The sequence below is a fragment of the Pieris brassicae genome, chromosome 9 (assembly GCF_905147105.1).
Source record: "Pieris brassicae chromosome 9, ilPieBrab1.1, whole genome shotgun sequence".
Lineage (NCBI taxonomy): Eukaryota > Metazoa > Arthropoda > Insecta > Lepidoptera > Pieridae > Pieris > Pieris brassicae.
The window spans coordinates 13,363,851-13,378,350 of NC_059673.1; the positions used below are offsets into that span (position 1 = coordinate 13,363,851).

The following is a 14,500-nucleotide window of genomic DNA, read 5'->3' on the forward strand; positions in this document are numbered from 1 at the left end:
CCATGAGTTTTATTATGGTTCAAGAAAATAAAATAAATACATATCATTGTAAATAAACTCTTAAGTTCGCTAATGTCATTAACACATGTCAAAAGCTTAAACTTAACATATATTTTCCAGCCTCTTAATCTGTACTTTTATTAAATACATGGCATATAACGTAAATACGTAAAATAGCCTCTACGTAAAATATACGGAGTCGATATTATGTTGCTTTATTGGTTAAGGCCCACAGAATACTAACAGTAATTAGAAAAAGCTTTTTATTATAAAAATCGTGTTAGTCCAACAAAAGTGTTCGCGCCATCAAACCGGTAGATAACGGTGTATTCCTCATATTGAAAGCTGGTTTCTTATCAGACAATCCGTTTTGTTGATCTCATTTTTAAAAGGCTTTAACGGGAGTTAAGGTAACGTTTTCCGATTTAAAAAACAAATTTGTCAAAAAGTATGCCTTTGTCACTGGAGAGTTCAAGGACCGCTCTCCTTAAACCTGATTGAATCAAAAGTGAATAATTATATTAAAATAAAATATAACACGATGACAGACTGTTAGGTCGCCGGTCTCACCATGTTATGGAAAGTGGAAGTTGTTCAACGACGCAAACTCCCGACATTGCAGTGCCGGAGGCAGAACTTGGCGCACGCTCGGAAAATTATTTCTGGATTTTGTTAAACGTACAATGAAGTCGTATCAAATTTTTTTTTTGTTTCTCGCTGCTGTGATCACACCGAGCAAATCAAATACACGTAAGTTTTTGAAGAATTCAACATTAATTTATCTAGGTTTTAACATTTTGTAGAAAAAAAGAAAGTTTTTTACATTGTAAGATCTATGAAGATTTAACCGATGAAGTAGGACCAGGAAGAAATATTCAAACAATACTTAAAAAATCAGGAGTTTTGATCACAAGGTTTTTTCTATAGCTTAATATATTGGTCATAACCGAAATAGACATAGTTTTAATTTCTTAGCTTATCAAGTCAAGAATAATGAGCAGTTTTTAATTATTGCATATGAAATTAACAGTAATAATTTCAAAGTCAATTTAAAGTTCTTCATCGGATTTCCAGTTATAAACTTACCCCCATTTATAAAAATTAAATCAGTACAATTACTTTCTGTCAAATTGTATTTACGGTGTAATGGATAGTGAAGGATGAGCACTTTAGTTAATGTTTTAGTTATTTTTTTTTATCTCGACGTATGCGGCAGCAGTAACATTATTACATAAAATGTTCTTGTCAGAGAAATATCCGTATTAAGTAATATGGGATGTTTACTCGTAATCACTGTATAATCTTGGACTAATGTAACATAGATGGAAAAATAATGACGCTTTTCTTATAGTTGAAAAACGATTACATTTTTTAAACGATATAAATCAAAGGATTAGGTCATAAGCGATTATTTTAAAAATCCGGGTCCTGTTTGTGGACTCAGTTTCCGCACTTAGACTCGCACTTGACTCGTTGTGCGTAAATCCTATAAATCTAATAATTGTAAGCAAATATTTCTAAATAAAAACCAACTTCTTTAAACCTATATTCAAATAATAAGGCATTTACACCAACCGGGCCTATAAAGTGTATGAGAGCTAGACGGGGCTCAAAGATATGGCAGTATATGTACAGTTTTACAAGTACTTAATGAATCTCTCTTTGGAACGCTGTTTTGAATGTCACCAGATGCCCAGATAATCTCCGAACACAGTTTTATTGTGATTTAAGCGACATAATCCCTATTTTGTATTCAACATATACAAATTGTATTTTGTTTAGTGCCCAATAAACATTTACGACAATTGCGACAAGCCTTGTGCTATTTGAAAAACAATATGTCCAAAGTCCCCAATATAACATCGCCATTCTACACATTTGCATATTTCAGCATTTAATTTAATTGTAATATTTTACGGACTAATTTACTGAAACCTTTAGATATACCTTTACCTATAGGTATGTTTTGCTATTATATCACAGTAAAGCTAACTTTAAGTCTGAACTAAATTATATATTATATAAAAATCATCCATTATTTTACTTACAATAATATATTAATAAATAGTGTAACAATGTGATTTATATTTCTGAGGTTAGCTAATATAAATTAATTCAATATTAAAATTATACTGACAGCTGGACGTGTATGTTAAATTATATCTATCTGCAACGCCAATACGAAATTCTATGCCCAATTAACATTTAATTTAAGGAAAAAAAGATTTAATCGAGGGTAAACTTTTTTTAAATTGTTAACTACGAGTATATTATTTAGAAGAAGCGAAATTATTATTCAATCTTCACACACAGCATACAATGACTAAACTTATATAACAATGAAATTATATGGCCATTGACCGTAAGTAATTACAAAAATATCATAATCACGTAATCAAACATTTTGACCATAGATAAAAATCGACAGCTCTAGTAAAAAATTTAGTTTCAGGGGAGTTCAAAATCAATTCACATTATTTTTTCTGTTCAATTATTCTAACATAAAAATATTTTTCAAAGACGTCACGATGCAAAATATATTCAATAATATTTGCTATTAGTTGAGTGACATAGGTCAGTAATTTTTTGTTTACTCTTAACCTTCGTCTGAATTTGTAAAGTGTTAATATTAACTCATTCCCAAACTGTTTGTACGGATCACGAACGCGACAAATATCGTATATGTCAAAATCAGAAATTGTATATATTTGTGTAATATTTTATTGGTCAAAGTTTATTTATCGAATACGACATAATATTAAAGTATATACATTTTATATTGTAACTATTATTGTACAACGAATACTATTTATTCTATATAGAAGCAGAATACATCATAATAATAAGATAACGTTGGTTATAAACATTAATAGAAACTTCTATGGCTTGGTCGTCAAACTACATATTCCCTAACATACACTACTGACTTGTCCTGTATTTTTTACTTAATAAAAAAACCTTGTCGTCAAACAGGTGGATTATTAACATTTACTTTCGTTGTAGCACAAAAGGTTTAACGTTACATATTCGTAGCTTACACTGAAACACGTTAAAAGGCTTGTATTCTCCAACATTTTCGATCATATAACATAACATAAATATACGAAAGTCATATCGCTACTACTAAGAATTTAAAAACACTTTTTTCATATAAATACTATATTAAGAAACAATTTGAAGTAATACTTAAATTAACGCGATTGTACATTATTTTTCAAAGTTATAACGTAAAGTCAGAAGAATAAAGGTTCTTCTAATTTATGTAGGGCAGTCTACAAATGTTATGTAGAGAATATTAGACATCTACATCTACAACTCACCGTGATATAAGCGCGATATTTTTGCAATAGGTTTTATTTTTGAAAGCTTAAAATGTTATATTTTTACGTGTCAGTTGATTAAACCTTAAGTCCTCCGAACAACAAACCTATTTTGGAGCTAAGAAACTAAAAACATTCTGGTTTTTCTAACAATCTTCATACTTACATGATGTTCTATGTAAATAAATTACTTGAAATAATTGATAAATCTTACATTTATGCATTTATATTTCTTTAGGTTTAAAAATCGTATAAATATTTTATGTAAATAATAAGGACAAAGGATAAATACCTATATAAAATAAATAAACACAGATTTATTGCGTGTTGTATTATATTCTACCACATGTCGGCTATATTGCGCAATATGTTTGAAATATTCTTAGAACAATTTACGAGTATATGGGAATCCTCGAATAAAATAATAATGTTAGTTCTTAAACAAAAGTTTACCTACTGTATACTGTGTGTACTGTACAGTAGAAGAAAAATGTAAAACTAATAATTATACTGTAATTATGTAATGCAATTGTGTGACTTCGAACCTTTTCCATTCATTAAAGAATAGAAAAATAAGATTTTCACGTCCAGATAAAATTTATCTGACGGTTCCTATTGTTTATTGTTTTCACTGTTACTCGGTACCGTTATGCGGCCAGTGCGCAGACGCATACTAATAGGACATAGAAAGCGCGAAACAGCTGATACTAATGCCTACAGATAATAGTTAACTGTTTCTTTTTTGGTCAGCTATTGAACAATTTTTCTTTTTTTAATAGGAGCTGAAATATACTTGTGAAATATGATTTTTTAAGCGTTTACTATAAGTTACTCTGAAGGTGTAGTAATAATTTTAAAAAAAAGATTTCTTTGAAAAAAATTAGAACTAACAATAATGCCTACAAAAAAGTATGCGATACCACATACAGTCCAACTTTTATATCATAAAAAGACAAGTCCTGCACCGCGTCTATCTGACAATTAAAAAAATGTACGGAATTTATTCCTGTTTAAACAATTGAATGGAAAGGATAGCGAGGAAAATTGGAAAAGGGTGGCGAGGATAAGAGACAGGTGGAAGAATTTGGAGGAAGCCTTCATACGTCGGTGGTCGTATACTGTGTGTTAAACATAATGACATGTACTTAATGTAATCCTGATTATGTAGTACTGTAGGATTTTTTTAAATATTTATTTAACAATTTACTTCTTGTAGAAATATTCGGAGGGCGATGTTCAAAACAAGATCCAAATGTTGATGCGTGTCTACTTCGTAGTTTTAACAACCTTTTGAACTACCTAAAGAGTGGAGCACCGGAAGTTGGACTTAATGAGGTAATTTCTGATTCAATATTATTAATAATAACTTAAGCATAATAATATTAATTTCATAATTTAAGTTAAACCATAATTTGTGTATGTATACTTGAACACGAATAGCTCTACTATAACTGTCCCTATGAGGCGCAGTTGAACATGCTAGCCATGACAAAAAATTGTCAATTAAAAGACAAAAGGTTTTGGGTTCGATTCCCGGGTAACGCCAAAAATAAACAATATGAATATTATTTAACACAAATACATAGTAAATTGTTTTTTACTAAAAAATCACAGCGGTGACGGTCGCGCGGTGCAATGCAAATACAAAATTGTATTACTATAATAAATTACATACACAAGTTACAAAAATATTTTTTGTATATCTAATATTGATTACAGTCAGACGAAATTGTCATCGATGAGTTGTCTATCGCACTTGGAGGTGGCCCTGATGGATACCGAGCGACTTTCAAGGATATCCATGCAACTGGAGTCAACAATATGACCATCACTAATGTCAGGTTAGAAATGTTAGACAATATGCAACAGCCCAGAATATTATATAAACCTCATATATTTGCTAAACAAAATTTGCTTCTGGAAATTTTCCCTTTTTATAGTGTTCTAACAGATTTATATCGATAGAATAATATTTCAATGTTACCATAGAAAAAGGTAGACGCTTCGAGCTCTCTTAATCAAGTGTTAGTCTGAGCGAGCGACACACTTAATCCTTATATCACAGCAGAACAGTAGAAATATTCACCTCCTATGTGATGTTTTGTTTGAGTATCGAACTGTAAAAAGAAATTTAAGAAGCTAGAAAGAAAACTCCGTTAACCCCTGGAATGTAAATAATTTATTCCAATCACGTAGGGTGACACACAGTTCAATCACACAAAGCCGTGTCTCACTACTAGTCACTTCAAACAATGTTGTGAATCACCAAACTTAGATGATTGTAGAAATTTAACCTTCGATTTATATTTGTAATCAATGACAAAACTAATTAACATAATAGTACCAGAGTTCCTCGCTCACCGTATATCACAGTACAGCGAGGAAATGCTGCTAGCATTAAAGGTACCAAGCCTTTAAAACTTATTTTCGATTTCTATTTATCCATTAATAATTATTATTACTATGTTACCAATACTGTAAATATCGTCACTTTAATTATTAATCCATATTACATTGAACAATATATTAAGAAGAAATAATAAACAGTGTTTTGCATTTCTTTTCAGTAAAGTCTTACTGGTAACTAATGACAGAAAAATATTGAGGCACACAATATGTTTCAAATAAAGCTATAGCTATAGCTTTAGGATATATCCTAACTTGGGTAGTCTAAGTAAATAGTTATTGTAAAAATGTTCTCTGTCACATTAAAACATATGATAATCAATTGTCAACATACTATGAGCCTAAATTTTATTCTTGCAGACTATTATATGACACGACAGCGACAAAGACAAAAAATTCAATAGATGTTTCAAGCTTAGGGGACGTTTATGAATAAAATGTTTCTATCCAATCAAAGAATAAAATCTTAGAACATCCTGAACAAACGCTTTTAATAAATGTTTGGCATATTGCCGAATGCAGTATAGCAATAAATGGCTGTCTTATTTTTCAGATCAGACCTAGAGACCCACCAGTTCCAACTAACACTTTTCGGCCCTCACATCAGTGCTAAGGCCCGTTACCGTTCCTCTGGTGTACTGCTACTCGTCAGGGCTTCAGGTGGTGGAGATTACTGGGGAGAATACGGTAGGTAGCTTAGCCAATAAATTAAAAAATAGAGCAAAGGAAATCTGTATCGTGAAGAAAAAGAATTTCAAAATCATACATTAGCAGATATAATTTCACAGATAATACTTTTTTAGCTTTGTTCACAACTACAAATATTCAAAGCTACATTAAAATAAACTGTCCTACGCCATTGTAAAGACTTCTTACACAAGTATCTAGTCAAGTCTGTATACGCGTAGCCTAAGGGGATTATGTAATAATTTCTAAAGAACATATGACCCGCAAATCGTGCCGCAGGTTCAACTTTACGTTCAATTATACGACAAATGCACAGGGCATTATATTATTTAGAAGCAACAAAAATAATCTATTCTTTTTTCTAGACGGAGTTAAAGCCAAAGTATACTTCCGTGGAGCTCCCTACACCCGCAAAGGCCGCACTTATCTGAAGCTGCAGCAGCTGAAACTGGACTTCTCCGTGAAGGACATCCAAATGGGTGTTGAGAACTTGGATCATAGCAGTAGTGTACTACGTACGTAACTCATACATTTTTTCTTTCTAAAACATTTCTTTTTTCATCGTCCACTATATAGTTCATATGGCTCAGAAGTCTCGACGTGACTTAGATAGATTTTAGTGGCGGTTTTTGCATTTAATGAAGTGCCATTTAAATGCGCAGAGCTCTACGACTATAGATATAGAAAACACTCCTGAAAAGGTGTTTTCATTAAAAGTCGCGTAACAGCTTCTATGATATTCTGCATGTTTTTCTCAATGCTCCAAGTCAAGTTTTTCTCCCTTAGGCGGCAGCTTTATAGTTCTTTTTTCTCCTTTATATGACTTCCCATATTAGAAAATGTGTTATAACAAAATGCAACGACCATCTTCTATATAATATTACATGGGAATATAATGAAAAATTTATAATTACAGAGGCAGCATTGAACTTGTTCATCAATACAAATGCTCAAGATCTCCTTAAGGAAATGAAACCAGAACTTAAACGAGACCTCGCTGAAAAGATGTCAAGATTCCTAGATAGGATCCTTGCAAAAATTCCTTATGATGACTGGATTTCTGACGAAGTGGAGGAGGAGGAAGAGGAAGAAGAATAGTTTCCTATTAAGATAGTTATTTAGATGGTAAGTTGCTTGAGAATCAAAAAGGTGCTATATGGTTGTGTAAGGTGTATGGTTTTGTTCTTTTTCGAATGAACTACACCCTGTTTTGACAGAAATCTATTTTTATCTTATACTAAAATTTTTCTTATATAATCTGATACAGTCAACAGTTCCACTGTTGTTTTATAAATAAATGTCAAATTTCCTATTTTTAATAATTAGGTCATATTTAGTCTACGTAGTAGATGTATACGTAAAATACATATTGTATTATAAATATAACATATTGTACGCGGTTGCTAATTATTGTTATAATCGTTATATCATATTTTAAAAAAGACCCATGTTAATCATATAATTTTAAAGTTGAAATTAGTGATTTATTGAATTATATAACCTATTGATTATAATTTTAATTAGAAACAATTGATATTATGTAAATTATATATCATTCAAATGGTATACTAGATATAAGGAAATAAACATTTCGCAAAGAACAATTTATTCATTTCTCCCGTTATAGTATTTATTTCCAACACACAAATATTATTTACATTTTTTTTAAACCTGAATAGTAATAATAATAATAATAATTAATAAATATAAGATTAAAACAAATTTAAAGCGTTTGGTCCCTGAGGCAGTATATCTTTAACGTTGGCAGTATTTCCTCGCTGTATTGCGATACTTATTCGTTGAACGAGGAAAGCACCAGCTCTGGGATCACCGGTACTATCTGCCAGGTGCGAACTTTAATATTTAATTACCGCCTGTGAAAAGTCTCTACTCCAAAGGAAACAAAATCAAAGGTGGAGGAAATACTTTTATATTTTAACGTGTCCAAACAACTAGCATCGCATACCAAAGCCCGTCCCATGAGAATTCATCAAACACTGGCACCCTTTGTTCGTTGAATCACAGCGCAAAGCTGCGCAATAACTATATAAAGAAAAAGCTGATTAGCTATGCCACGTGATTCAGAATCCAAAAGGGTGCCACTGTTTGGTGAATTCTCATGGGCGAAGTCTATAATGGAAGTGTGACCTAATAAGTTTTGGAATTCAGATTTCCAAAGAGGGTATTCCCAGTTCCTTTGAAAGTTGACGCGTCGGACGCTAATTATTATTATTTCAAATTAGGAACATCATTTTGGATAGATATATAATATAATCCATTAAGGGATATACAAGATCGTGAAATTCAGATTTGTTTCTCTTAACTTCCATTGCTCGTTACAGCTATGAAGCTTATGATTCGTCTTCCAATAATATGTTAATATTAAGTTATACACATAAACAAATGAAATTTAGTGTTTCACTAAGAAAAAAGGTTGAAAAATTTATGGGATGTTGGTCAAAGTAACTTTGAAGATATTACTAATAACAAATTGACCTTAAACTCGATTTATCTGCAATCGTTAATTGCTCGTTAGACGAATGCTGCGTTATAAACGACTATCACAAACTTTTTTTTTTTTAAAGATAAATAAATCCTTAACAGCCTTGTTACGCCTGACTAAAACGTATTTTACGTCTCATTGAGAAGACTTCTGGGAACAAATTTGTACTTACTTTTTATACAAACTTGAATGGCTCCACCGAGATAATTCAACTGGATATTAAAAAGCATCAGGCGTTTTACGTTTCGTATTGAAGTTTAGTTACAGGAAGCAGTTTTTTACATATAAACGAATGACCTTCATATTATCTCCAATGTATCACTGATGGGCACAATGCAGACCGACAACGCACCTATAAAAATAGGTGTCCAGGCTATGATTAATGCCCTTTTTGGGCGTCCCGTAGGCTCGTTTGCTCCCTACACTATAAAAAAATATAATCCCCGTTTTATTCTCACACAGAACATACAATGTTTTGCAATACAACGGTAGGGATACTTTCGCAGACCTGCAGCAATGACAAGTGAGACTGCATTCAAAACAGTTGCTCAAACATCAACGTGCCCCAAGCTACGAAAAGATATAAAATGTATTATTTACAATACCTATTGAGTGTTAGTGTTATAGTGTTAAGTTTATCTCAAGTCACAGTATCGGAAAAGGAAGAAATTGAAATTCGTAAGTGTCATTATAATATTATTTCTACAGTATTTTATATATAATAATTTATTTATAAAATATTAGTTAGTTAGTTCAAATTTTTTTTTTAGTTAAGGAACTTATATTTTAGAAAAAAAAATCATTGAAAGAACTATATAAAACAACAATAAATTTTATTAAACTCTAAACTAATATAAAGGATTATAAAAGTGTAATATATATTCCAAAAAAATAGGCCCGAAATTTAATATCTTTGAAAAATATATTTCTTCAATGTACAAAAGAAGAAACTCAATTTACTTTGAACTTATACATAACACACAATTGTACAATACACAATTATCAGACATCGGAATTTTCGATTATATGAAGTAACATTAAATGATACTCGACGCAGTGAAAGATCAAATGTAGGTCGCAAAGTCATTACATAAGTAACATTCAAGAATTAATATTTTGGCAAATAAGGCCATTTTGTAATGTTGACGTTAATCTCATATTATTAAACAGCATGAATTATTCAATCTACATTAAAATTAAAAATTAGTTTTGTTTCTCTGCTAGTATCTACGTAGTTATTTCTAACAAAATTTACGATTACCCTATTTGATAGTTAAACGTAAGCTCTTAAAAAGAATGCGGCAGATACAACCTGACATCTGCTTCGATCGATATATTCCATTCATAGACAAGTAAGGGATCATGGCTGATACCGTCCAACTCAAAGCAACTATTTCACATATTTTAGCAAATATTACATTCTCAAAATATAATTATTATGAAAAATAAAATACAATATTCAACGTGACATGCACTTATTGGCGACATCGCTTTTTTTAAAGGAGGGACAAATAGGATGCTGGGATGCCTAATATGGAATGATTCATTTATTGCGCGGCGTAACTCAGGTTTAATATGCCCAATTGATTGATTGACGAGACTAATTTAAAGCGATGTGAAAGATCTTTTAACGTCCGATTAGATTGTTGTTATATCAATTATTTTCTTTATAAATAAAATGCAAAAAATAGTAGATAATGAATTAAATGGAATGACGATTTAATTTATTCTTTAATAAATAACTTAACTCTTAACTCCTTACAAACGACGGAGTACGGCTTCCGATCTTGTGAAATAATCTGGCAAAACAAATACCTATTAATGTCAATGTTATACGCTACAAAATACAAGTCAATGTAAGCTAATATTTACAATCACAGTTTGCATTGACTCGTGGTTGCTGTGGTTAAACACATTTGCATTATTCTATCTTAAAATAAATTTATTGCAGTGTTATTATCTAGTGCATAATTAGGTCTACGCCTCAAATACCTAGAAAAACAGTAATCGTTTCTTAGATTATTGTCACTTATAAGCAAGTACATAAAGGGCTCGGCGCGTGAATCAAATCCCTGAGGTCGACGGTTCGATCCCAGGATTTTGCAGCAATGACTTGAAATAAAAAATAATGAAAGAAATGTATGCAATCCATATAGCGCCCCTGGATTTTTATTCTCTTTAGGAAAGAACGTAGCCTTGTTTGCTGACACCCGCCATCAACTTGTTCATATTCTTCGCTCTGGAAGGCACAGCAGATCCGCCTACTAAGAGAAATACTCCTGCTGAGTGACAGACGTAAAATGTGTGCCCTTTGACTGGGGAAGTACGGGACTTTATGTAATCATTGCGTAATATATTACGACGAGAAATACTATACTGATTGAAGTTTATTTCCGGTACTTACACGGTACACCCTACGATACGTTTACTTTCACGAACGTCGTTTTATCATATCCTAATATGGTAAAAAAAAGTTGCTGCCATAATCATAATGTACTAAAATCACATTTTTGTTGCAGTTATAACGAACATCTGGTACTCAACAAAAATCCCACGAAATCTAGTTTTTAATCAATCCAAAAATATTTATTTATCTATTTCTTAAAAATTATTCATATCTTTATTTTTTTTTTATAAAATATACTTCTACATAAGACTTCTTTACTTTGCTAAGTTTATTTTGTGTTTCGTTAGTAATAAATGTTATGTCTATGTCTAATTTCAAATTACGAATGTTTTTCAACCAGTGTAAAGTATTACACTGTTCGTCATTAAATATTTTTATTTCAGTTTGTAAAGTGTTTAAAAGTTATAAACGTAATATATACTATGGTCATTATCGTACGTCAGTCGCCAGCCAGGTATTATAAATGAGATTGCGTTTAGTCCAGTATAATATACTCTTTGGTAGACCCGTAACTGCGAAATAAGACAGGGCAAAGACACATTTCAAATACTTTTTCATCGATAATAATTTGGCAGCCTTTAAGGAAAATTTGATCATAAGAAAAATCTAAGGTTACAGTGAATTAGATAAACGCTGACAGTTCACAAGTTTCATTGAACATCGAAGATAAATACATAATCATACTTTTTTACATACGTTATTAGGTTATTTCTAGGCGGAGCTTCAAGATTAGACGTTTGAAGGATTCTGTTTATCTCACTGTTACAAAATTTACTCATTTTAAATGGAAATATTTCTCAAGATATGAGAAAGGTGAAGGCTAACACAGCCACACTAACAAGTGATGAAATGAATTTAGTAAGCGATCACCATAGATAATAACTAAAATTTTGAAACGCTGTCCTAATCCAGCTTCTTACTATGAAGTCTGTTTAATATATTGGAATCGCTAATAGATTACATCGTACAACTAAGATTCTACGATATTCTATCTTCAGACTTTTAAACATTTTTGTAAAATTATTTTATTAATTATTATTATTATGATTATTTTATTATTATTATGATATTAATCATTATATAATTGATAATCATAGAAACTAACAATCATACGATTTTATTATTGCAACTTCACTATCAACGTGTCTGTATTATTTACTAATAATACAAAATTACTTTTACAAAATATGTACATCATACTTCACTATGCAAATCCCTTCGAGAAGAAATCCAAATTCCCTCGATCTGATGACTATGGGAGTATCTGAAATGTATTATTACCCTCTCAAGAACAGAATCATTATGGATATTGGAGCAAGCAACATCGCTTACAATAAATATAGGCAAATATTCTAGTTCAAAACCTACTAAGGCCTCAAAAAAACGGAGGCAAAATCAAGATATATTACTATGTAGTGTACACACATTACGTTTGGATGGACAACAAGTCGTTAAGTTGACGCAACATATTCTCTAACCGCTTGTGAAACGTTACCAGCCTTGAAGATAAACTAATTAAATGAATTATGGATTGTTTTATGGTACCATAAAACAATTGAGGTCTATGTTATTCATTATCATAATGCATTTTAATAACATCTTACGTAGCTGATATTTAATATTAAACTAAACCTGGTAGTTTTTTTAATGCTATTATATAAATAGTACCTAGATATAACGATTAGAGTTGATTATGACGCCTCATAGTAAAGATTCTGTCTTATATTACAGAAAAAATATTTGCAACATGCAAGAAGAAATCGCCAGAGTTCGACGGATGCGTCAAACGAGCCTTAAATAAACTGAAGCCATATTTTAAGAGAGGTAAACATTAGGATAGAGAAACTTGCTTATCAATCAAATTCCAACACTAACCATTGCATTGCATGGAATAAATTATAGGTATACCAGATATGGGTGTTGCACCGTTTGATCCTCATTTCGCGCGTGAGGTAAAGCAGGTCCGAACCGTAGGTGGGATGGGGTATACGCTGAAACTAAAAAACGTCTTTGAACGAGGTTGGTCGCAATCTACCGTCACAAAATACAAGTTAGTACCTACATATATTCATAATATAAAAGTGGCGTTTACTTAATTACTTTATATGTTAATATCTTGTTGAAATAGTCCACTTAATTCCAATTGAAGGTATGTTATTCATTGTAACATAAACCTTATAATATCCAATCATATTTGACATTGAAGAAACAATAATCTTTGACAACATACGCAAATTCTATGTTATATTTTATAGGACAGATTGGGACAATCAGAGAATAATTTATTCGCAATATTTTCCTGAAAAATCACTGGAAGGTGATTACGAATTTAAGGTGAGTCTGAATAATATTTCAGCTCCATCCTTATACTGCTTTATAAAACCTAATACCTTGTAGGAAGCCATAACCAACCTTCAATTTTAGGGAGATGCCTTCGGTCTTGGAGTACTCCGTACTGGTCACTGGAACTTGACTCTACGTGATTACTCTCAGACAACGAGAATCAAACGAAATGGAAGCGGCGTATATGTACTCGTTGAGATCGACCATATTGGCGATATGGATATCCATGTCAGCAATCTGCTGCAAGGCCGGAGTATAATGGGTAAGAATGTTGTCCAACTTCTGCAGACTCAACTCGTGATCTTTCTTACCTATTTCTGATTCTAGATAAAAGTTCTTTATGTATAAAAATAGGAAATGCTAAATGCGTTTTTCGTTGTATTTTGAATTTAGTTTTCTTTTGGAATTGAGTTAACTCTCTTGACAATATCAGTGGAAATACAATTACTTACAAATATTTTCTACGTTTTAAAGTAAATTTTCCTACCTAAGTTAAAGGTCTAACAATGATATGGCTTTAAAATAAATTGTCTTTACAGAGAGTGTTTTGGATCGTATTATAAATGCATCTTGGAAACCAGGATTCGCTGTAATAAGGCCGCTCATTAACGACTTAGTCAGCACTGCATTTACAGACATCTGGAGTACGTCCTTCAAAGATTTCCCAATAGAGGCCTTCATCCGGGACTGACGTTTGTTAGACATAGAATTTTCAATGTAGGTCCTAAGGACCAAAAAAATGTTAAGAAACCTTAGGGTTCTAAGTCTTTAGTTGTTAAGTATTGTATAGGAAATAAAAAAACAGGACTATATTACATATCTCAATATTATATT

General features: G+C 31.5%; 2 protein-coding genes across 2 annotated transcripts; both read left to right on the plus strand.

Annotated features, from left to right (window-relative positions):
- Nucleotides 1–556: 556 nt before the first annotated feature.
- On the plus strand, nucleotides 557–7,844 carry LOC123714473 (protein takeout). The gene is made up of 6 exons (XM_045668728.1): nucleotides 557–750; nucleotides 4,537–4,655; nucleotides 5,040–5,161; nucleotides 6,280–6,413; nucleotides 6,779–6,928; nucleotides 7,330–7,844. Exons 1-6 carry the CDS (start codon nucleotides 684–686, stop codon nucleotides 7,509–7,511), a joined length of 774 nt encoding a protein of 257 aa, XP_045524684.1. The 5' UTR covers nucleotides 557–683; the 3' UTR covers nucleotides 7,512–7,844.
- A 1,563-nt stretch (nucleotides 7,845–9,407) lies between these two features.
- On the plus strand, nucleotides 9,408–14,483 carry LOC123713973. Its single transcript, XM_045667902.1, has 6 exons — nucleotides 9,408–9,594; nucleotides 13,055–13,147; nucleotides 13,226–13,373; nucleotides 13,579–13,657; nucleotides 13,748–13,928; nucleotides 14,206–14,483. The coding sequence occupies exons 1-6, from the start codon at nucleotides 9,504–9,506 to the stop codon at nucleotides 14,355–14,357; spliced, it is 744 nt and encodes a 247-aa protein (XP_045523858.1). The 5' UTR covers nucleotides 9,408–9,503; the 3' UTR covers nucleotides 14,358–14,483.
- The last annotated feature ends 17 nt before the right edge of the window (nucleotides 14,484–14,500 follow it).